We start from the raw sequence: 22882 nt of genomic DNA on the forward strand, positions 1-22882 counted from the left end.
TAATTGACCCTATAGGAAATTTTGATGTAATGTCAAAAAAATATAAAATTTTAATGTCAGTCAAGTTCAAGTAAAAGTTATTGTAGATGTTGCCCTGCAATTCGTTTGTAGAAAAAATATTGTATGATATGCGTGTTAAAAAGTACATTTTTAAGGCACTCATGAGAATTGCAGAACTTTCACATGCGTGCCTTAAACGTGTACTTTTAACACTTATCATAAATAACTATTAAAACTCATTTGAAAACATTAATTTCAGGTATATAAGGCAAAGCAATATATTTTACATCCATTTTTTTCTGTTCTTGTCGTCGTAATTATTGTAAATTTTGCGGATCCTTTGCTTTATTATAGGAGTACCGTCTAGTCAGTGTTAATTGTCAAAAGACCAACTCTGTCTACCTCGATTGCTTATCGCTCCGGACCGGTCTTAAATGGGCCAAGTCAGATAAACTTAATAATATTTACGGCCGCACTAATTGAAGTCAAACATTTACTGCTAAACAATCTTTAATCGACAGTGTGCTGTGTTGCCATTTATAGGCTGTATATCTAATTCAAAACTAAACACACGGTGTCTTCTTCCCGGTGAAGTCCAATTTGATAGTTTTCTTGGTTGATATTTAAACATCGTGTTCATGTTTCTAAGTTCACCATTGATAAAAAATTGCAGTTGTCTAATTTCTCTCCAATTTTCTGTCCTCCAAACGAACTTCGACTCCTCTATCCGTCTAGTAATTTTAGAATAATTTCGCTTTAAATATTAATCACAATTGAAGAGATTATGCAACCCTGCCTGACACGTGCAAGGTTTGTTCTAAAATTATCAGTAGTAATTGCACAAGAGCTCTAAAATTATTGAATTTTTCCCGAGTGTCACTTTGGCAGTTTTAATTTCACGAGCCGAAGGCGAGTGAAATTATATCAACGTGTCACGAGGGCAAAAATTCTATATTAATTTTAGAGTTCGAGTGCAATTTGTTGCAATTATTTCATGAATAAAACTGTTCAAAACCAAAATTTTATTGTAATTTATATATGTAAGTACCAATTAGTGAAATTAAACACACATCACTTTTATAATTTTTAAAACATTTGTCATTAATGTCACTGAATGTATTTTTTCGTAGCAACGAAGGGCATCTGACGTAATATGCTTAACGACGGGAGATTATCAAAAATTATCACCTTAATTTGCATGTCTGTAGCTTTCTATTGGTCAGAATCTCCTATGAATGAAATAATCCCATAAATTTACTGTTTATTTTACTGTGCACTTTTCATTTCGTATCTTATCATAGTACATTCTTTAACGGTAAAACATTGCAAAATCTCTAAATTTTAAAGAACCGCTTGGATTGACATGAAATTTGGCATACACATAGCTAACAAGTCATAGAAAAAAGCGATATTGTGCCGATATGTGCTTTTGCCCCGGGGGTGGTTTTCACCCCCTCTTGGGGATGAGAAAATATTCGTCCAAAGTAAGTCCGGAAATGGATAAACTGACTAATTTTAAGTAACTTTTGTTCTATAGAGTTTTTTCACAAGTTAATACTTTTCGAGTTATTTGCCAGTGAATATGTACATTTTTTCAACAAAATACCCACGCTTTTAGACGGTTTCTCGCAAATAATTCAAATAGTAAGTATTTTGTCGATAAAACATTATTAGCAAAAATATAGCCTGTAAAAAATTTAAAAAAAAAATGGTTTATACATCACGTCCCTATACCTAGTAGAAGCAGAGTTATAGCTAATTAAAAATATTCGTAATTAATTCGAAAAAAATCATATTCGTCAAATTCCAAATGAAATATTTTAACGTGAAATAACCAAAAATGAAGCACATTTCGGGGAAAACTCATTACAACTTATTTAAAGTGTTTAAAAAAAACTTCATTTTTGTTTTATAAACAAATTTCTTGCATCAAAAGTAAACAAGTTACGGTCAAAATAAAGTTAGTCCTTTTTGTTTGGTAACAACATCGGGAAAATCACCCCCTAATTAGTATCTCAAATGAACTTAATCGTTACGACTTCACAAGTTTCTTGACTCGTGTATGTATTGTTTATATGATCTGTAAGTTTCATCGGTTCAAAGTCCTTATTTTTGAAAGGGCTGTAGTTAAAAGGGGTTGAACGAGTCACTAATCACGAACGTATGCAAATTTAGAAACACCAAATCTTAATAAATTTTTGTGTAACAGAAAAACAAAAAAATAAATGATATTCAGAAAAGAAATGCTGACTTTTTTTGTTTTTCGAGATTTTTGGTATCTCTAGCAATTTTTAAGTTATTTTGAAAAAAGCATATTTTTAAAAATTAAATTTTTTAAGAAGTTTACTTTAAAACCAAATTTTTTCAAGAATAAGCACTTTGAATCGATGAAACCTACAGATCATATGTATAAACACAACATAAGTAAAATAATTTGTGAAGCGGTAACGACTAATTTCATATAAGTTGCTAATTAGGGGGTGGCCTTCCCGATTTTTTGCCAAAACAAAAGGGACCAACTTTGTTTTGAGCGTCACTTGCTTAAATTTAAGGTTAAAAACTTTTTATAAAAACAGAAATAAAGCTTTTTTAAACACTTTAAAAAGTTATAATGGGGTTTCCCCAAAAAGTGCTTAATTTTTTGGATATTTCACTTCGAAATATTCTATTTGAAATTTGGTGAATATGAATCTATTCTTCATTGGCTATAACTCTGGTTCTACGAGGTCCAAAGACCCAACGCGTACACCATTTTTTTACTTTTTTACAGGCTATATTTTTGCTAAAAACGGTTTTTTCGACAAAATACTTACTTTTTGAGTTATTTGCGAAAAACCGGCTAACAATGTAGTTATTTTGTTGAAAAATGAACATATGCACTCGCAAATAATTCGAAAAGTGTTGGTTTGGCGAAAAAGCTCTATAGAACTTAAAATTAGTCAGTTTATCCATTTCCGGACTTATTTTGGACATATATTTTTTCACACCCAAAAGTGAAAAGTCATCATCAGGGCAAAAGCACACATCGGCACAATATCACTTTTTTCTTTGACATATAAGCTATGCGTGTACCAAATTTCATGTCAATCCAAGCGGCTCTTTAAAATTTAGAGAAAAAACCGTGAAAGAATGTACTATCAGCTGACTACGTGGTGGGGATTCCCCATCTCCGCTAGAGTTGCCTGTAACTGCTGCCCCTTAGCTTAATCAAAGGCCTTTATATAATCCACAAAGTATATAAGTGTATGGACATTATGAGTTCTCTGACATTAAGGATGTGTTCTTTTGTGCCTTTTCCTGGGAAAAAATCTAGCTTGTTGTTATGATATTCGAAGCAGTAGAAAATCTTTGAGCCTTTGGTATATGACGTGAAGCACAATCTCACTTGAGTATGATATTATAGCTGCTGTTTTTTAGTTACTGCGCTTTAGCAGAGTTCCTTGTTTGAAGATAGAGATGCCAGTGGACATAACTACTGTCATTTGCCAATCTCCAGTTTCCCACATATTTTTGCATTTCTACGGATCCCATCCATGTAATAATAGTCGAAGCATTAAAGAACTGAACCTCCTAAAAAAAAGAAAGACAAGACGGATCTTAATAATTCTTTTTGCATTCGATTCGTAAATGCGCCAGGAAACTTTGTGACCCCGAGCCATGATATAATATTGAAAAACTGCATACAATAAATTCATTCTTAAAGTGCATCTCAAACAGACAATAAAAAAAATTCAAAACTCGTTAATTATCGGCGGAAATGAGTTCAATTTTGTTACTCTGGGGTTTTCGGGGTCGATGAAAACGAATATGACGTCATAAGTGATCTCCGTAGTACCTGTTGCCCAGGGTACCTACTGTTTACCTCGTCATTAAAATTCGTTAAAAACTAGTCAAAAATCATTACTTGGGGGGTTTTTAGGGTCACTAACGATGAATATGACATCGGAAGTGATCTACGGAGTACCTGGTGCCCAGGATGCCTGCTGTTTACCTCGTCTTGTGGAGTTTTCGGCAAAAATTAATTAAAACGTTAGTCAAAAATCGTTACTCGGGGGGTTTTTGGGGACGCTAACGACGAATATGACATCGGGAGTGATCTCAGGAATACCTGGTGTCCAGGGTACCTACTGTTTACCTCCTCTTCGGGAGTTTTCGGCAAATTCATTAAAAAATTAGTCAAAAATCATTACTCAGCGGGTTTTTGGGGTCGCTGACGACAAATATGACATCGCAAGCGATCTCCGGAGTACCTGGTGCCCAGGGTACCTACTGTTTATCTCGTGACTAATGATTTTTGACTAATTTTTTAATGAATTTGTTGAAAACTCCGGAGACGAGGTAAGCAGTAGGTACCCTTGATATCAGGTACTCCGGAGATCACGTCCCATGTCATATTCGTCGTCAGAGACCCCAAAAATCCCTCGAGTAATCAATTTTGACTAATTTTTAAATAAATTTGCAGACTTAAATCTCCAGAAAACGAGATAAACATTAGGTACCCTGGGTACCAGGTATTCCGTAGAACATTTCCGATGTCATATTCGTCGTCAGCGACCCAAAAGCCCCCAAGTAATGATTTTTGAAAAAAATTTTAATGAATTTGCCGAAAACTCCAAAAGACGAGGTACCTTGAGCACCAGATATTTCGAAAATCACTTCCGTTGTCATATTCGTCGTTATTAACCCTAAAAACCCCCCGAGTAAAGATTTTTGACTAATTTTTTATTGAATTTTAATTACAAGGTAAACAGTAGGTATGCCGGGCACCAGGTACTCCAGAGATCACTTACGACGTTATATTCGTTTTCAGCAATCCCAAAAACCACAGAATAACAAAATTAAACTCATTTCCGTAGATAATTGACGAGTTTTGAATATTTTATATTATCTGCTTGAGATGCACTTTAAGATTACATGTTTTGTATGTAGTTTTTAATATTATATATCATCGCTCTGGGTCACAAAGTTTCCTGGCGCATTCACGAATCGAATGCAAAAATAATTATTACGATCCGTCTTGTCTTTTTTTTTTTGGAGGTAAGGCCAATTTTAGTGCTTTATTGCTTCACCTATAAAGCGATAAACTTGAAACGTTAACGAAGTCCACTTAACATTTATTAAAAATCATTTTGTGCAACTTCACAAACTGTTTTAAAATCAACGGAATATTATTAACTTAAATAATACGTCTCCACCATATTCATGCTTTCGTTGTTTACCAAAGGGGCTGCAATAGTCATATAATTACATTTTCTGGATGAATTAGGTCAGCACTTTCTTGGAAAGTCACTTCGCATCAATTTTAAGTAGACCAATCTCATGCAATCGCAATAAGTTTACAGTCGGTCAAAGTTGAGTCACGATCTCAGTAAAGTAATAATAAATAATTAAAAAGATGAAAGGCCTTTTCAAGCGTGCTAGAGGAAAAAAACTGAAGTAAACGGTTTGCTGCTGAAGGCTAAGTAATTTCCTAGACAAGATAAATTGGCGTAAAGAAATATAAAAAATTTAAACAATTCAATTTAAATTGTTTTTTATGTAGATATAAGAAGCAAAAATTTGATGATTTAATTATACATTAGTGGGTACATTTATCGGAGTGTAACACTCAACACTTTTCCAAATATTAAGCTTGATTTTTACATGTAATAATTACTAAAAGCCCCCTAAAAATTAAACAAAAAATAACGAGCTGAAAACATGTGAAATGAAAATATTGGAAAAAACACATATTAAGATGCTTGAGATATATTGGGTTTAAATAATCTCAACTAAAAGATTACTAAAAGAACATAAATAGCCCCATAGGAGGACGATAAATAAGAAGTCTACTCTAAATATATAATATTAACCCTTAGCCATTGACATGCGGTACGTCATACCTTTCCGAACTAGTTATTTATGAAACAGTTCGTGAAGTATACTTTTTTCAAACGCACGCGATTTTTAGAGCACGAGCGACAACGGAGCGAGTGCTATACATCGCGTAAGTTCGCAAAGAGTACTTCACGCACAGTTTCATACCATATTTTATCTACGATAAACAAATAAAAAAACTGTAACTCTTCCTCATTGGAATTCATTTCTATTCTACGATTTTTAGAAATTTGACATTTAAAAATCCTAACTACTTTCAAACCACAAAACTGTCAAACATTTTGTTGTAAGTCATTGCTCATATTAACATCACCATGACAACGCGGAAGTTAAGGATATTTGATTATATGAAAGTGTGTCAAAAAACCCATTGAAAGTGTGCGAAACAGTAAATCCCATTTAAAATACATTGTTACTTCACGCACACTTCAAACACTTCACGCACTGCTATCTATAATGACAGTTTTCACAAACTAAAAACTTATAAATAATATGACATAAAGTAGATAAATATATTTTATCTACTCTATGTCATATGTATAAGTTTTTAGTTTGTGAAAACTGTCATTATACGAGTACCTAGATAGAAGTGCGTGAAGTGTTTAAAGTGTGCGTGAAGTAACAATGTATTTTAAATGGGACTTACTTTTTCGCACTGTTTTTGACACAATTTCATATAATCAAATGTCCTTAACTTTCGTGTTGTCATGGTGATGACATAATGAGCAATAAATTACGACAAAAGTTTTGTGATTTGAAAGAAGTTAAAATTTTTAAATGTCAAAGTTCTAAAAATTTTAGAAGAGAAATAAATTCCAGTGACGAAGAGTTACAGTTTTTTATTTGTTTATCATAGATAAAAAATATTGTATGAAACTGTGCGTGAAGAACTTTTTGCGAACTTACGCGATGTATAGCACTCGCTCCGTTGTTGCTCGTACTCTAAACATCGCGTGCGTGCGCAAAAAGCATACTTCAGAAACTGTTTCATAAATAACTATTATTGTAAAACGTGTTTTATAAAATATTTCTAAAACACCATCTCTGTAGCTTCAAGAGGTGTGTACCTAATTGTACTTGCTCCCAACTCCTGCTGTTTTAGTATGGTTTCGTCTTTGAGCTACGTTGACGTAAAGTTTTCTTGCGGTCTCACATACCGCATGTCATTGTTTACGTTTGTATAGTTTAAAACAGTCCAGCATTCCAGCAGTCCAGTATTCTTTCCTTATTAGTATGTGAGTAGGTTCATCCAGTTTTTCTACCTTCAAGTGGAAAGCACTATTTTACTATTTCTTGAGTTAGCAATACTCAAGCTTTTTGTAATTCAGGTTATAAAGGTTTTTGTAAGAACCTCCACCATTTTTTTAATATTCTGTATGCGTTCATAATTTTCTTGAAAAAATAAAGTTTATTTTATTTGGAGCTGTATTTTATTCTACAGCAGTGTGAAGAATCATTCCGTAGTTGTTGATGTAAAAAATAAATACAGTGATATAAGACAAATTCATATTGAAAACAAAAAAGAATAGGCGACGGTATGGCAACATGCCACATGTCAACAGGCACATGTCAGAGTCTATACTAAATTTACAATAAAGATGCAGTATAAATAGACAATCCAAGACACGTTAAGTGCTACTAGGAACACTCCAGAATCATAATTTACAATGTATTAACTTTGGAAATCATGATTTGGGATTAACAATATATATACATTTTAAATTATGATTCGGGAGTGCTCCTAGTAGCGTTTAACGTGTCTTGGTTTGTTTATTTCTACTGCATCTTCACTGTAAAGTTAGTATAGGTCCTGAATCATCCATGTCAGTAATAAAAGATTGAAGGACCAACCAGGTGAAGCAAATGGTAAATAAAAAAAATTCTGACAATAAGAATGTCCCGCATTAATTAAATTTGCAAATACCCTTATCTTACTCAACTTCAGCTAATAAACCAATCTACCCATTCAAAGTACAAGCAAGATTTTTTTCTGTTAATAATGTAAAAATAGATGGCTACTTGTTAGTCATAGGATATTAGAGCAGGTTCACATGGCACGCGCTTAAGGAGCGATGAACGAGCGCTTAATTTTTGTAGAGGGTTCACATCGACTCCAGACTCAACTGGACCGGAAGACCGATTAATGTAGAAGACATAAGGAAAATTAATACCATAACTGGTCCGAACTATAAAAATGAAAAAAACGGCTAACGTCGCGCGTCGGTTGTATCATTCGCCACATCGAATAGCTATAACTATATTTGAATTAATAGAATTAGTAATTATGGGTCATCATAATCATCATTCTCTTTGCCTTATCCCTATGCGGGGTCGGCTTCCCTAATTGAATTTCTCCACACAATTCTATCTTGGATCATATCAATGTTAATCCCCTTTACCAACATGTCCTGCCTTATCGTCTCCCCCCAGGTCTTCTTTGGGCTTCCTCTTCTACTCCTTCCAGGAATCTGCACTTTAGCTATTCTTCGTATTGAGTGATTAACGTCTAGACGTTGAACATGACCAAACCATCTTAACCGATGCTCTCTCATTTTGGCATCAATTGGTGCCACACCTATATTTCCCCTGATATACTCATTTCTAATTTTATCTTCTTTTGTCACTCCACTCATCCATCTAAGCATTCTCATTTTCGCCACATGCATTCGTTGTTCCTCTTTCTTTTTCACTGCCCAAAATTCAGTTCCGTACATCATAGCCAGTCTTATGTCTGTATTATAAAATTTTCCCTTCAGCTTCATTGGAATTTTTCTGCCACACAACACACCACTCGCTACTTTCCACTTCATCCATCCAGCCCTAATTCTACTGCATGTATCTCCATCTATTTCTCCATTACTCTGTAATACCGATCCTAGGTACTTAAAACTATTGCTTTTCACAATCATTTCACCATCCAAAGGTACCATTTTATTTGTAGTAGCTCCGTCTTTAAATGAACATTCCAAATACTCTGTTTTTGTCCTACTAAGTTTTAAACTTTTTTACTCCAGAGCTTGTCTCCACTGTTCCAGTTTTTGTTTCAAGTCTCTTTCACTATTTCCTACTAACACGACATAATCAGCATACATTAAGCACCATGGAATGTTACCCTGTAGTTTCGCTGTTATCTGGTCCAAAACTAATGAGAATAAATACGGACTAAGCACAGACCCTTGGTGCAATCCTACTTTCATATGAAATTTTTCAGTCTCTCCCACACCTGTCCTATCACTAGTCGTTACTCCCTCATACATATCCCTCACAATCTTTACATATTCACCAGGGACTCCTTTCTTATTGAGTGCCCACCACAGAATCTCTCGAGGAACTCTATCATATGCTTTTACAAGATCAATGAATACCATATGAGCGTTTGTTTCTTTACTCCTGTATTTTTCCATCAACTGCCTTATAATGAAAATTGTATCTGTTGTTGATCTACCCTGCATAAAGCCAAATTGATTCTCGGATATTTCGGTCTCTTCACGTATCCGTCTATCAATTACTGTTTCCGATATTTTCATGGTGTGGCTAAGCAGTTTTATAGCCCTCTAGTTTATACATTGTTGTATATCTCCCTTGTTTTTGTAAACAGTTACCAGTATACTGCTTTTGTCTAACTTCCATAATTCTATTAAATAGACCTGCTAGCCACCTTTTTCCTGTCTCTCAAAATGCTCTCCATACTTTCCCAGGAATATAATCTGGTCCTACCGCTTTTCCTTTCTTTATTTTTTGAAGCGCTTGAGCCACTTTCTCGTTGGTTATTTTGGTGACCATTGCTGCTACTGTCTCCGTTGACTCTACAGGATGTCTGTCAAATTCTTCATTTAATAAGCTGTCAAAGTACTTTCTCCATCTCTTTTTGACATCCCTTTCGTGAACTAGTATTTTATTATTTTCATCTCGGATATATCTAATCTGATTAAAATCTTTTGCTTTGTTTGCTCTCTGTTTGGCTATTTTATATATCTTCGTTTCGCCTTCCCTGGTATCAAGTTGATCGTATAGGTTTGAGTACGCTTCTGCTTTGGCTTTTGCTACTGCTACTTTCTCTTCCTTTTTCGCCACCATATAGTTTTGAAGATCTGTGTCGGATCTGGTTTCTTGTCACTTTTTATATAATTTTCTCTTCTCTTTTATTTTTCCTTGTACTTCGTTTGACCACCACCAAGTCTCTTTATCCTCAAACTTTTTCCTGGCCTTTTCCCAAGTATCTCAATAGCAGTCTCTCTAATACTACTGGCCATTTTCCTCCAAATTGTATTAGGGTTTCCTTTCATTTTCTAACATATTTTTTCTATTATTCTTCTCCTGAATATACCTTCTTTCTCATCTTTCAGCAGCCACCACTTGATTTTTTGTGGTCCTCTCCGATATTTTTGTTTAGTTTCGCTTTTTACTTCGATGTCCAGAACAAACAGATTATGTTGTTGTCTTAATCTCTCAATAACTATTACCTTGCAGTCCTTGCATTCATGTATGTCTTCTTTTCTTATCATAAAGTAGTCTATTTGGGATTGATGTTGTCCACTTTTGTAGGTAATAAGTTGAGTTTCTCTCTTTTTAAAGAATGTGTTAACAATTGCCATATCCAATGCTGTTGCTAATTCAAGCATGTCATCTCCAGCTTCATTTCTAGTTCCAAAGCCTAATCCCACATGTATTGTTTCATATTCTGTCTTGGTTTGGCCCACATGTGCATTGAAATCACCTCCTATTATAACTTTCTCCTCTGCTGGAATATCACTCAGTACGTCTCCTAATTGATCATAGGAAGCTCTTCTTTCACTCTCACCCAAACCTGTTTTGGGAGCATACACACACACACACAACAATTAGTACCTTTTCATCAATTACAAATTTCACTGACATCATTCTATCACTCGTTCTTACAACTTCACTACGTTATTTTTCATTTCACTATCAGCAATTATGCCAACTCCATTTCTAGTGTTACTATTCCCTAGATACCATAATTTGTATCCTTCAACTAGTTCTTTCGCCCTTTGTCCTTTCCACCTAGTTTCTTGAATACAAGCAATTTGAACTCTTCTTCGTTTGAGCGCATCCACTAACTCCAGACTCTTACCTGTAAGACTACTAAGATTCCACGACCCTATCCTGATTTTTCTAACCTGCAATGGTGTTCCCCCTGAGATAGTCCTCACCCGGAAATCCGAACGGAGGCTCATTTTACTTCCGGTACATTTTACCTCAGGAGATGCCATCATTTCAGTACAAGTTTTTTTTTATATCATTGGAGAAGGTCTTTACATTGTTATGGCCTGAAAAGATTTTGTTTGAATATTTGATGCCTGAACGCCTTTTCTATCAGCACCATACCCTGTCCTGCACGTTTAGCCAATACACCACCAATGCAACCAAAGGGCAGTATTTCCTTACACCCGCCTGCATTTTTCTGTATAGGCCAGGATCCCTATTGTAAGGACTGCCCTATAAGCCAATGTATTGTTGCCCGTATCCCGCCACTAGGAGGCACGTACTTTATTCGGGATACATGGAAATGGATATATGGGTCGAAAGAAAAAATTGTGACCAAGAAATAAAAGAGCATGGACGAACACCAACGGAAATAATCTAATACCTACTGCATGGGATAGATACAAAGTTGCTGTAATGATCACCACCTTAACCGTGGGGTTAGACGTGGGGGAATTCAGACGACGGCCGTTATCATGTTTACAACTCTTCTACTATTAAACCACATGATTGTTTAATATTACTCAGCCATGAGAAATTTTCTTTCGGTTAATCCATATTTTTCCTCCATTTTCCTTGTATTATAAAGTGAGGTAGATTGTGTTAAAGTGCTCTAATTATATGGCCGAAGCATTATGCTGTTCTCCTCCATGATATTTATGAGTAAACGTTCTGAGTTCATCATTTTTAGAACATAGTCATTGGAAGTGTGTAAAACCCACGATCTCTTTAGCATTCGTCGATAGCATCACAATTCGAATGCTTTTCTTGCAAAACCGACAAACGCAGATACTTATGTTGCACGCAAAACTGCGGCTGAATTGTTTTTTTTTTCAAATGAAAGTTGCCGTGTGAACTTAGCCTTAGCCTCAAAGTCTGTTCATTCGTTCGTTCGTTCGTTTGTGCGTCGCCGCCGCTGCAATACTTGTAGCGGATCTATCGATAGATTCTTATGTAGTTTTGTTTCCCGAATTCAAATCTTAAAACGGCATTTCGTTATCTCGAGATAACCTCAAAGTACAAAAATCTAATTTTTGATTTAAGGCATAATATGATAATCAATTCAATATATTTTTTACGTAGAATACGTATTACGATTATCATATTGCCAGTATGGATATCTCGAACCAAATAAATTTTGTCAAACTTTAAATATCTAATTTTGTGGCTTATATTATTATACAAAAAAATATAATAAGATAGAAATGATCCTTGCTAACCGTAAACAAACTTTTAGTCAAGTCAAGTTTACTTGCTTCCCTACAGCCATGATGTGAACTTGTCAGATTGAGCTCATTGGTACCTCTTGTGTATAACATTGGATATTTTATACATCCATGTTATAAATCACATCTTCTTCATATATGTTCCTATGAGGGATCAATTATAAAGGGTTCATACCCAAATATTTTTACTTTGGTGGTTAGCATGTAGATTCTACGATTACACTGATGATGATCGGTCAACCGATCGAAAACTAGTTATATCTTTGATGTAGCCCTGTATAAGCATTTTAACAAATATACCTTTTATAAAGGATTTCATGTTTATGATAACTCAAATATTATTTTATGAGTTATTTTCAAGCAATTTCTGCAAAAAAATATGAGTCACCTCTCAACATCCAAATGTACTAATGTTTTTACAGATGCGCCCGGTCTATTAAGTAACGGTCGAATTCACCAATATTTAATTTGTATTTGTATTGTTATCTTGAGTACCTGTTTCTCATATATCAAATATTCTTCCGCAGTGTCTTCCCCTTTCACTTGTAGTTAGTCATTCAACTTAGACGACGAGTAGATAATAAGGTTGATGCGTGTCAATTAACATGAACACAAAGGAACATATTAATTGGGGAAGACAGCCAAAATTAATTGTCGCATAAAATGAACTGATGCTGATCGGGAAATCGTGCAAAATGATTTATCTAATTCGTGTCTCATCAGTCATTGTCATTCAACATTAAACTACTTATCTTGTGGTATTGGGGGACACTCATTCAAAACAATGTTTTAATTTGGAAGATGTTTGGAAATTACAAAGAGAAAATCAGCTTATCAAAAATAAGCAAACAGAGAATGTGAGCATTGTCATAAAGAAAAGTTTGTTTACGGTTAGCAAACATCATTTTTATATTAAGTAATTTATTTTGTATAATAATTTAAACCGAAAAATTCGATTTTTCGACTTTGATGTCGGTTATCTCGATATAAAGAAATGCCGTTATCATATTTGGATTCGGAAAACAAAACTACATAAGAATCTATCGATAGATCGGCTACAAGTATTGAAAGGGCGGCGACGCACAAACGACCAAACGAACGAATGAACAGACTTTGAGGCTAAGTTCACACGGCATTGTACTGCACGCTTTTTTGCAGTATTAAATTTTAAACGCTTCAGATTTTAAACATCTTTCATTTGAAAGAAAAAAACAGATTCGACGCAGTTTTGCGTGCAGCATAAGTACGTTTGTACGTTTTTGCAATAAAAGCATTAGAAATGTGATGCTATTGACGAATCCTAAAGATATCGTGGTTTCACCCACTTTCAATGAATATGTTCTTAAAAAATGATGAATTCAGAACTTTTCTTCTTTCTCTTCTTCTTCTTCTTCTTCTTCTTCTTCTTCTTCTTCTTATAGTGCCTATCCCTTTCGGATGTTGTCGACCATCATGTCAATCTGTACTTTGCACACTGCTTCTATAAAAAGACTTGTGGTTGTTGTGTTGAACCATGTGGGTAAATTCTTCAGCCAGGAAATCCTTAGCCTTCCTGGTCCTCGTTTTCCCTCCATTTTTACTTGCAAGATTAGTTGCAGTAGTCCATATATTTCGCTGTTTCTCATGATGTAACCGAGGTATTCGATTTTGGCCGCTTTTATTGTGGTTAACAGCTCTTTTCCTTTTTGCATTCTCAGAAAAAAACCCTCATTAGTAACGTGGTCGGTATAAGATACATTCAGGGTTCGACGATAAATCCACATCTCAAAAGCCTCAATTTTCTTGCAGGTGGCGTCTGTGAGAGTCCACGACTCAACTCCGTACAACGGTATAGGAAAGATATAACATCGCAATAACCTGACTTTTATGGGTAATGATAAATCATGATATTTGAATAACTTAGCCATTTTTTGGAATGCAGATCTTGCTTTCTCTGTCCTACATTTAAATTCTGTGGAATGGTCCCAGTTTTCATTGATGTTCGTACCAAGGTAGGTGTATGTTTTTACTCTGTACATTTGTTGACCGTTCACACGGATTCGTCCAAATTGCTGTTCCTTCTTAGAGATCATCACACATTTTGTTTTCTTGGTGTTTAGTGAAAGTCTGTAACTCTGGCTGACTTCTGGAATTCTGTTCATTAACTCCTGGAGGTCTTCAGAAATGTCAGCGAATACCACCGTGTCGTCTGCGTATCTTATATTATTCATACATTCTCCGGTAATTCTAATTCCGGCTTCAACATCATCCACTGATTCTTGAAAGATTTGCTCAGAGTAGATGTTAAACAGCAGTGGTGATATTATACATCCCTGACGGACTCCAAGTTTGATTTTGATATCGTCTGATTCTCCTGCCTCTGTCCGGATAGATGATGTTTGATTCCAGTACAGATTGCTGATAATTTTTAAATCACAGGTGTTTATTCCAATATTGGTTAGTATCTCCATCAGCTTGTCGTGCTTTACTGTATCGAACGCTTTATGGTAATCAATGAAGCATGCATAAATATCGCAATTTACGTCTCTACATCGTTGAAATAGCACTTGTATACTAAAGAGAGCCTCTCTCTTACCCAATACATTCCGAAAACCAAACTGTGTACGGCTGATTTTGTCTTCGCACAGTCTATAATATATCCTTTGATGTATAATTTAAAAAAAAATTTAAAATATGGCTCAATAAGCTGATGTTTCAGAAATCACTGCAGGATACGGATTTTGTTTTCTTTGGTAAAGCAACAAACGTCTACTGCAGCCATGTACTTGGTATTACTCCGCTCAAATATAATATATGTCATTAAATATTTTTGTTGGCGTTGAGTACCGTCGGTATTAAATAATAGTTTTATGAGTTCAGCATATGCATTGTCAGGTCCAGGAGCTTTGCCATCTTTTAGTTGTGATATTGCTTTTTCCACTTCATCTAATGTGATTAGTAAGTGGTCATCATAAATGTAGAATCGACGTTGTTCGGATCTAGTATCATCAAATTGTATTTTGTCCATATGCAGATTTCTTGGTTTTTGTCTATGATAATATCTCCCTATTGGTCACGCAGTTTGCTGGCTGTGTTGGATTTTTGAAGACCAGCTGCTTGTTTGACCTTTTTATGCATGTTAAACGTATCATGTTCAGAATTCAGAACAGTCGCTCATAAATATCATAAAGAGAAGAACAACATTTTACTTTGGCCATATAATTAGAGCACCTAAATACAGTCTACCTCCTCTTATATCACAACGAAAATGGAGGAAAAAAGATGGATTCATCGAAAAAAACTTTCATGGCTGCGCAATAGTAAACAATCATGTGGTTTAACAGTAAAATATTTATTTTGCGCAGTAGCCGCTAGAGAAAGATTTAAGGAAATTGTAAACATGATAATGGTCAGCGTCTGAATTCGGACACGCCACCTTAGTAAGAAAAACGCTTTATTTTGCCACGATGTTTTAAATTAACCAAACAGTTAAGTTGGTGACCATTACAGCCAATTTTGTATCTATCCCATGCAGTAGGTACTAGATTATTTCCGTTGGTGTTTGTCCAAGCTCTTTTATTTCTTGGTCACTATTTCTTCTTTCGACTCTAAGACGTTTTTATTATTTTGTACAGTTGAAAAACGTCCATGTGAACACTATACAAAAATTTAAATCATCTGCACTAATCGCGAAAAGCAGTGTACACGAATCAATACATACATCGGAGATAGGAAATCCACTGTGAGCTGGAGAATTCTTAGAAATCTACGCCATGAGACAGGAAAAGAACTTATAACTGCAATATCACCGAATGAGTGGAAGGCGTATTTCAGTGACCTACTGACAGAAAAGGAACGGAATTCGAAACATCAGAATCATTCTAGGACACAGTATGAGTAACAGGATCTCCAATAAGGCTATCCACCAATGAAATAAAGAAAGTATGTACCGAACTAAAAAACGGTAAAACACCAGGACCTGGAGGGATTCCAGCGAGTTAGTAAAAAACGGAACTCCAAGACTTTACGAGCACATAAGGAAACTACTACAAAGATGCATCGACAACAGTCCCACAAGATTGAAAATTATCATATATGTCAGCAATATACAAAAAAGGAGATCGAAAACAATGTAATATCTACAGGGGTATTTTCGTTAAACTAACAGTCAGCAAAATATACGAAAGGATCTTAAAAAACCGGATAGACGAATACAAGGAAATGAAAGCAGAAGAACAAGCAGGATTTAGAGCCGGAAGATCTACAATTGATCAATTTTTTGCCATCACACAAGTCATGGAAAAGAAAACAGCGGTTAACGAAGAGATTCATTTTGTATATATTGATCTAAAAAAAGGCATACGACAGTGTACTTTTGGTAAAGTTATTGGAGGCAATGGAGAATACAAATATAAACAGAAATCATAAAAATATCTAAAAATTTTTATAACAACACGACCACGAGAACTAAACAAGGAAACAAACTCACCGAAGGATTTCTGACAAATAAAGGGCTCAAACAAGGATGCTGCCTCTCTCTCCAACACTTTTATAAATAAATTTGAAACAGGCTCTTAAAAATTGGAAACAGAAATGCAAGAACATGGGCTCCCACTAAATGACCATACACTATACCTATACTCTTTGTTTCGCAGACGACCAAATACTAATAGCACAAGACTACGATGATATTTGTTACATGACAAGAAAGCTAATAGAGGAATACAGGAAATGGGGACTACAGATCAACATAGAAAAAACCAAATATATGAATATCCGTGGAACGCAGCAGGACTTGATACTAGAAGGAGGAGAAACAATCAGTGAATGTAACGAATATATTTATTTATTTAGCGTATGGCTTAAGTATATCACAGAATATATTTAGATTTATGCATTATACAATGCATCACAAACAGATGTCCAATTTTTTTATATATTCGATTGACCCTTCAGTTGCCATTACAAAGTCTATAGGGTTGCCTGTGTATGCTCTGCGTGGGCAGTCCTGAACAATGTGACTGATCGTCTGTCTTGCAGCGCCGCAGTCACAAGAAGGCGAGGGGAGTTTACCCCATCTGTGGAGGGAGTCGACGCATCTTCCACAGTTTGTTCGAATTCGATTAAGGGCTGCCCAAATCTTACGGGGACGTTCAAATTCGCCAGGTTTCCCTATGATGTCCGGTAGACTACGGTAGTGCGGATCTATCCTACTTTCCCAATCTTCTCTCCATCGGGTATTTAAGTCAAAGTTGGATTGCTGCAGCGCTTGAGCAGATTGTAGAGGGGGTAACCTGGATCGGAGACGGTTTCCAAGAATATCGGGGATGTCGTTGTGGACTAGAAGCTGGCGACTGTCCATTATTTTGTTATATTCTTTAACCAATGTATGTTCGCGGCGTAGGTTGGGTGGTGCTATATTACTAAGGGTAGGTAGCCACATTGTAGGGGTGGGCTTAATTGTGCCTGTTATCATACGCATAGTACGGTTTAGTTGGGTGTCGACCAGGTGGGTATGCCTGCTATTTAGCCACACTGGAGCACAGTATTCTGCCACTGGATATATCAGGCCAAGAGCAGAGGATCTTAATGTTGATGCTGTGGACCCCCATGTAGTGCCGCAGAGTTTCTGTATTATACTGTTGCGTGTTTTAAATTTTGCTGCTGTTTTCGTCAGGTGTTCTCTGAATATGAGCGTTCTGTCTAGAGTAACCCCAAGGTATTTCGGGTATTTATTGTGTTTTAACAGCTTGTTATTAAAATACACTCGCAATTCTCTGTTTGCCAACTTGTTGTTTAGATGAAAAGCTGATACTTCAGTTTTTGTAGTACTTGGCTGTAGTCTCCATTTCTTAAGGTATTCGCTGAGGATGGATAAGTCATTCGTGAGAGTGATTTCTGTAGTTTCTAAAGATTGGTGGCTTGTTGCAAGGGTCCAGTCGTCAGCATATCCAAACTTCCGAGATTCGGTTTCAGGCATGTCAGCAATATAGAGGCTGAAAAGTAAAGGGGCAAGGACAGAACCCTGTGGGAGACCATTGTTAAGTTTCATCTGTCTACTCGTCTTCTTTCCCATTATAACCTGGAAGGCTCTGTTGGTCAGCATGTTGTCAATGAGGTTAATTATCTTTCTGCAGGGGATAATGCGGGCCAGAACGAATATAAATACCGGGTATGAAAATCACGAATGATGGAACACTGGACGGAGCCATTAAAGAACGAAATACTCAGCGCAGGAAAGCAATTACGCCACTAAACTCAGTACTCTTGGACAAGCAGATAAACAACCAAAATAAGAAAAAGATCTATAACGCCGTAGTGAAAAGCATTATATCATACAGCTGCGTAGTACGGTCTAGGAAGGAAAAATCAAAACGAATGTTAGAGGTCACCGAAATGGATTTCTGGAGAAAAGCTGCAGGAATATTAAGAGAAGAACATGTCACCAATGAACGGATACGAGAAATAATGAAGGTCACACATACAATTAACGACGAAATCAACGAAATACAACTACGATGGTTTGGTCACGTACAAAGAATGCACGAAGACAGAATCCCAAAACAAGTACAAAACTGGAGACTGCAAGGTAGACGAAGAAGAGGTAGACCGAGGAAAAGTTGGCAGGCAGGAATAAACAAAGCCATAGATGAAAGAGGTCTGCAAGTAGATCAATGTGCGGACAGAGAGGAATGGCGAACGGGTATAAGAAACCGATAATATATATATATATATATATATATATATATATATATATATATATATATATACTAATCGGTTTTCCATTTTTAGTTTAATCCAAAGCTTTAATTAAGGAATTCGTAAAGCATTTCAGGTATACCTAATTTAATGTCCCTCTACACAATTTTCTGTCTTTAATTCTAGTGCCTTTTATTCATCTATAATCTTGCGTCTCCTATATAGTCAATGTTGTAGCCCTTCACTTAAATTATTTGGTTTACACAAGTTTACAAAATATGTTTATTCATATTTCAACCGTTCTTGTTTCAATATGTTCGTATTTACCCTAAATAGAGTTTAAAAAAACTTGAAGAAAGAAGGAAACCTGATTGTTAAAGAGCTTGCGAGATTATTATGGTATTGATACAAGCATGCTATTTAAGGCGGTCGTGAAAAGGATTGTAATATGGTAACCAACGTTCTGAAAGGACAAGGTACATGGGAAAGAAGAATAAATATAATTTTATGTTAGTGCGGGCAAGAAGTTTTTCATGCTAATTAAAAACTAACAATAACAAAGTCATTTCGTTTAAAAAAAACTTACCTTCCATTTCAGGGATCTAGTTTTAATAAAGTTAAAAGCTTTGTTCATCAATACTTCATACAATTGTTCTTCTTCTCCCATTTTCTCAACTTCATTTAAACCTCTGGACGATTCTACGTTAACGGTTTCAGTGGAGGTCTGTGTGATTTCAATGTCACCTAGTTCAATATACGACTTCTTTAGTAGCCTGTTGAAATAGTTTACCAACTTCAGCATCATGCAGGAACTGATATCTTGATTGGAACATTTCACGTTGAGTTTCTTGAAAAGTGATTCTTCAATGGTTGATTTTTCTGGATGAACCTATAACAAAATTTTTCTATTAAAAAAAAGAAAGGAAATATAGGGATGTTTTTTTTTTCAAAACAATTATGTGTATAGTGCTGTCGCCAGGGGTGCAACGGCTTCCTTTATTTAGATGGACTTTCCCAAGTTATTTTATGTATTTTCACCTGTAGAACACCATTTTTTTTTGGGTAACTGTTGGTCCGGGTATTTTACAGAACCTTTTAAATCGAAAAAATATAGCCAACTTTATAGAGAAAGCACACCTGATTGTGACAACCAAGGTTTGAACTGTTGAAAAAGTCCAAAATATTTAAAACATCAATTAAAAATTCATGTATATTGCGAGATACACTGGTCAGAAGAGGGTTCCCTTTGTTATTTTTGAAAAATTCGACATTAAAAAGCAATAAGGAAAATTTTGGATATTTTATTAAAAAAACTGGCTTTTTTATGCCTACCACTTTGTATATTATAAACTGCTTAACGTTGCATTTAATAAATAAAAGAATATAAACGAAAAATTTATAAACCAGTCGTAGAAAGTATTGGGTTTTAGGACGCCGAACTCTGGGAAATAAAACAAAGAGGCAAATCAAAAATCAAGGCTGCAGAAATAAATTGGAGACCATATTTATTTCCATATCATTATCTATTTATAAAGTATACTTTTATTGGAAGTTAAAGGGAAGTACCACATATCAGTATGTACCACATATCAGTAGTTCATATATCATAATAATATGGTGTTGTTATCTAATTTATAATTTCTCTTTTATCAAGCACAAATACAATCGTGTGAAAATGAACTAATCGGATCAGGCGCTAAATAGAAATGATGTTATTAAATTGAATTGTATCGAATGCTATTCGTAATGGTTACCTACTTAAAACCACTCCTCAACAAACTTTTCCTAAGTTCTGTTTCCGGATTCTTTTCGTCTCATCCTACGAGTTTCACCGATCATTATTATTTTGCGAGAAGTTAGTTATTAAAACTCAATAAGTAGAAATGTGGCAGCAGTACTATTATGGTCTAGCTAGAGATTATCATATCTTGTACAAGCTATTACATTAACAAGCTAATTATATTCTGACTATAAATTAATAATTGAAAAATGCTTTTTTTTATAAATTAAAACAAATCGGCCCAGGCCGATATTATTTTAAATTTTTGGATCATAATAATAGTCTCCCGTTTTATACCGCTGACGCGGCTTTCGGATTATAGCAGGGTAGTCTGCTATACCTAGGGCCTACGATATACAAGGAAGGTAACAGGGCCAGTGCTACGCTTCAACCGCCTATTATTACCTCTGGTTTTACCCAAGGTACTCATTTTATTTGGGCTTAGTGGACCTGGGGCCTACAGATATTTAATAAAAATGTCTAGCTATTCTCGCCGGCGCTGGGTTTCGAACCGCAGCCTACAAGCATGCGAGTCAGACATCCTACCGCCTGAGCTACGCCGGCCCATCTTTTTATCTATTTTTGGATCATTGTAAACAAAAAAAAAAAGATTTTTATAATCTTTCTCTAAAGTTGATAGTTTTTGAGTTATAAACAATTTAGAATTGAAAAAAGAACGAAAGATGACGATTTTCAAGGCTGAAAAACATAAGTAAAGAATATTAGTTTTGAAATTATGTGATACCAAAATTCAAGTTCAAACATCATTCTATCAGATGTTGATAAGTATGTTGGACTTATTTCATTTCAAAATATCGGTTTTTAATTGTTAGTGCAGCCCAATCGCCCTTCTTCCTATAAGAAACTTTTCTCATTAACAATTAAAAAGTATATTTTAAAATAAAACACGGCAAAAATTCTTATCAGAACCTGATAGAAGAAGGTTTTAACTTGAATTCAGGTGCTTGATGATTACAAAGATAATGTTCTTTATTTGGGTTTTTGAGCCTTGAACATCGGCAAAACCCTTTTTTGTTTCAATTGGTCCAAAAATCTTAAATAATATCTGCCCGGACGGATTTTTTTACTTATCCTTAATTGTCAGAACGAAATTATATCGGGCTCCCTTTCTTTTTTTATAATTGTTAACATACTAAATTACATATCCAATAATTTTCTTCCATTAAATAGATCGGTGCAGTTCGACTTTATACCGGATCTTATGTTATGTAGTATAATTGATGAACCCTTTTTTAAAGATAGCTTAAATATAGTCCTGTCACCCGGGGGGTACAACGGCCTCCTTTTTTGAGATGGACTTACCCAAGTTATTTTTATGTATTTTGACCCGTAGAACACGAATTTTTTGGGTAACAGTTGATCCGGATGTCGATAAGATTGTTATAAACAAAGAACGTAAGGAATTACATAACAGCGATTTTTCGCAAAATATTTTTTTTGTATTTTTTGGATCATTCTAAGCAAAAAATGATTCAACAAGTACTTTCGTAAAAAGCATAGTTTTCGGGATAAACGCGGTTGAACTTTCGCAAAATCGAAAAATTGCAATTTTTGAACCCGAATAACTTTTGATTAAAAAATAAAATAGCAATTGTGCTTACTGCGTTTGAATGTTCAAGTCAAATTATACCGGTTTTTGTTATTTGCATTGCTATAAATTAATTTCTTTATTCTCAAACAATGCTATAAACAAATAATGTTTCCCTTGCCCAATGCATGCGCTTTAATGCATGCTACGTAGAAATTGCCTGTTTGCAGGCGCGCCAACTCGTTCGATTTTATGAGAGATGCATTAAAAACATCACTCAAGCACTATGCGTTTCTAGCTTTGTTTAACAATAAAAACATGAATTTTTATTAATGAAAATAATCAAAACCGATAGACTTCTACTTGAACTTTTAAATGCAGTAAACAGAATTGCAATTTTAGTTGTTCATCAAAAGTTATTCTTGTTCAAAAATTGCAATTTTTCGATTTTTTGAAAGTTCAACCGCGTTTATCTCAAAAACTATGCATCCTATCAAAAACTTTGTAAAAATATTTTCCACCTATCTCTACCGAAAGTATACTTTT

The 22882-nt window shown here is 35.0% G+C and overlaps 1 protein-coding gene across 1 annotated transcript in view; it reads right to left on the minus strand.

Moving 5' to 3' along the window:
* The window catches only part of LOC114336182 (uncharacterized), a 120134-nt gene that overhangs the window by 54786 nt on the left and 42466 nt on the right, over positions 1-22882 (minus strand). The window contains exon 2 of the mRNA XM_028286512.2: positions 19594-19896. Coding sequence (XP_028142313.1) covers positions 19594-19896 — 303 coding nt within the window. The remainder of the gene's footprint in view (positions 1-19593; positions 19897-22882) is intronic.

Source organism: Diabrotica virgifera, chromosome 6 (assembly GCF_917563875.1).
Source record: "Diabrotica virgifera virgifera chromosome 6, PGI_DIABVI_V3a".
In the NCBI taxonomy this organism is placed as follows: Eukaryota; Metazoa; Arthropoda; class Insecta; order Coleoptera; family Chrysomelidae; genus Diabrotica; species Diabrotica virgifera.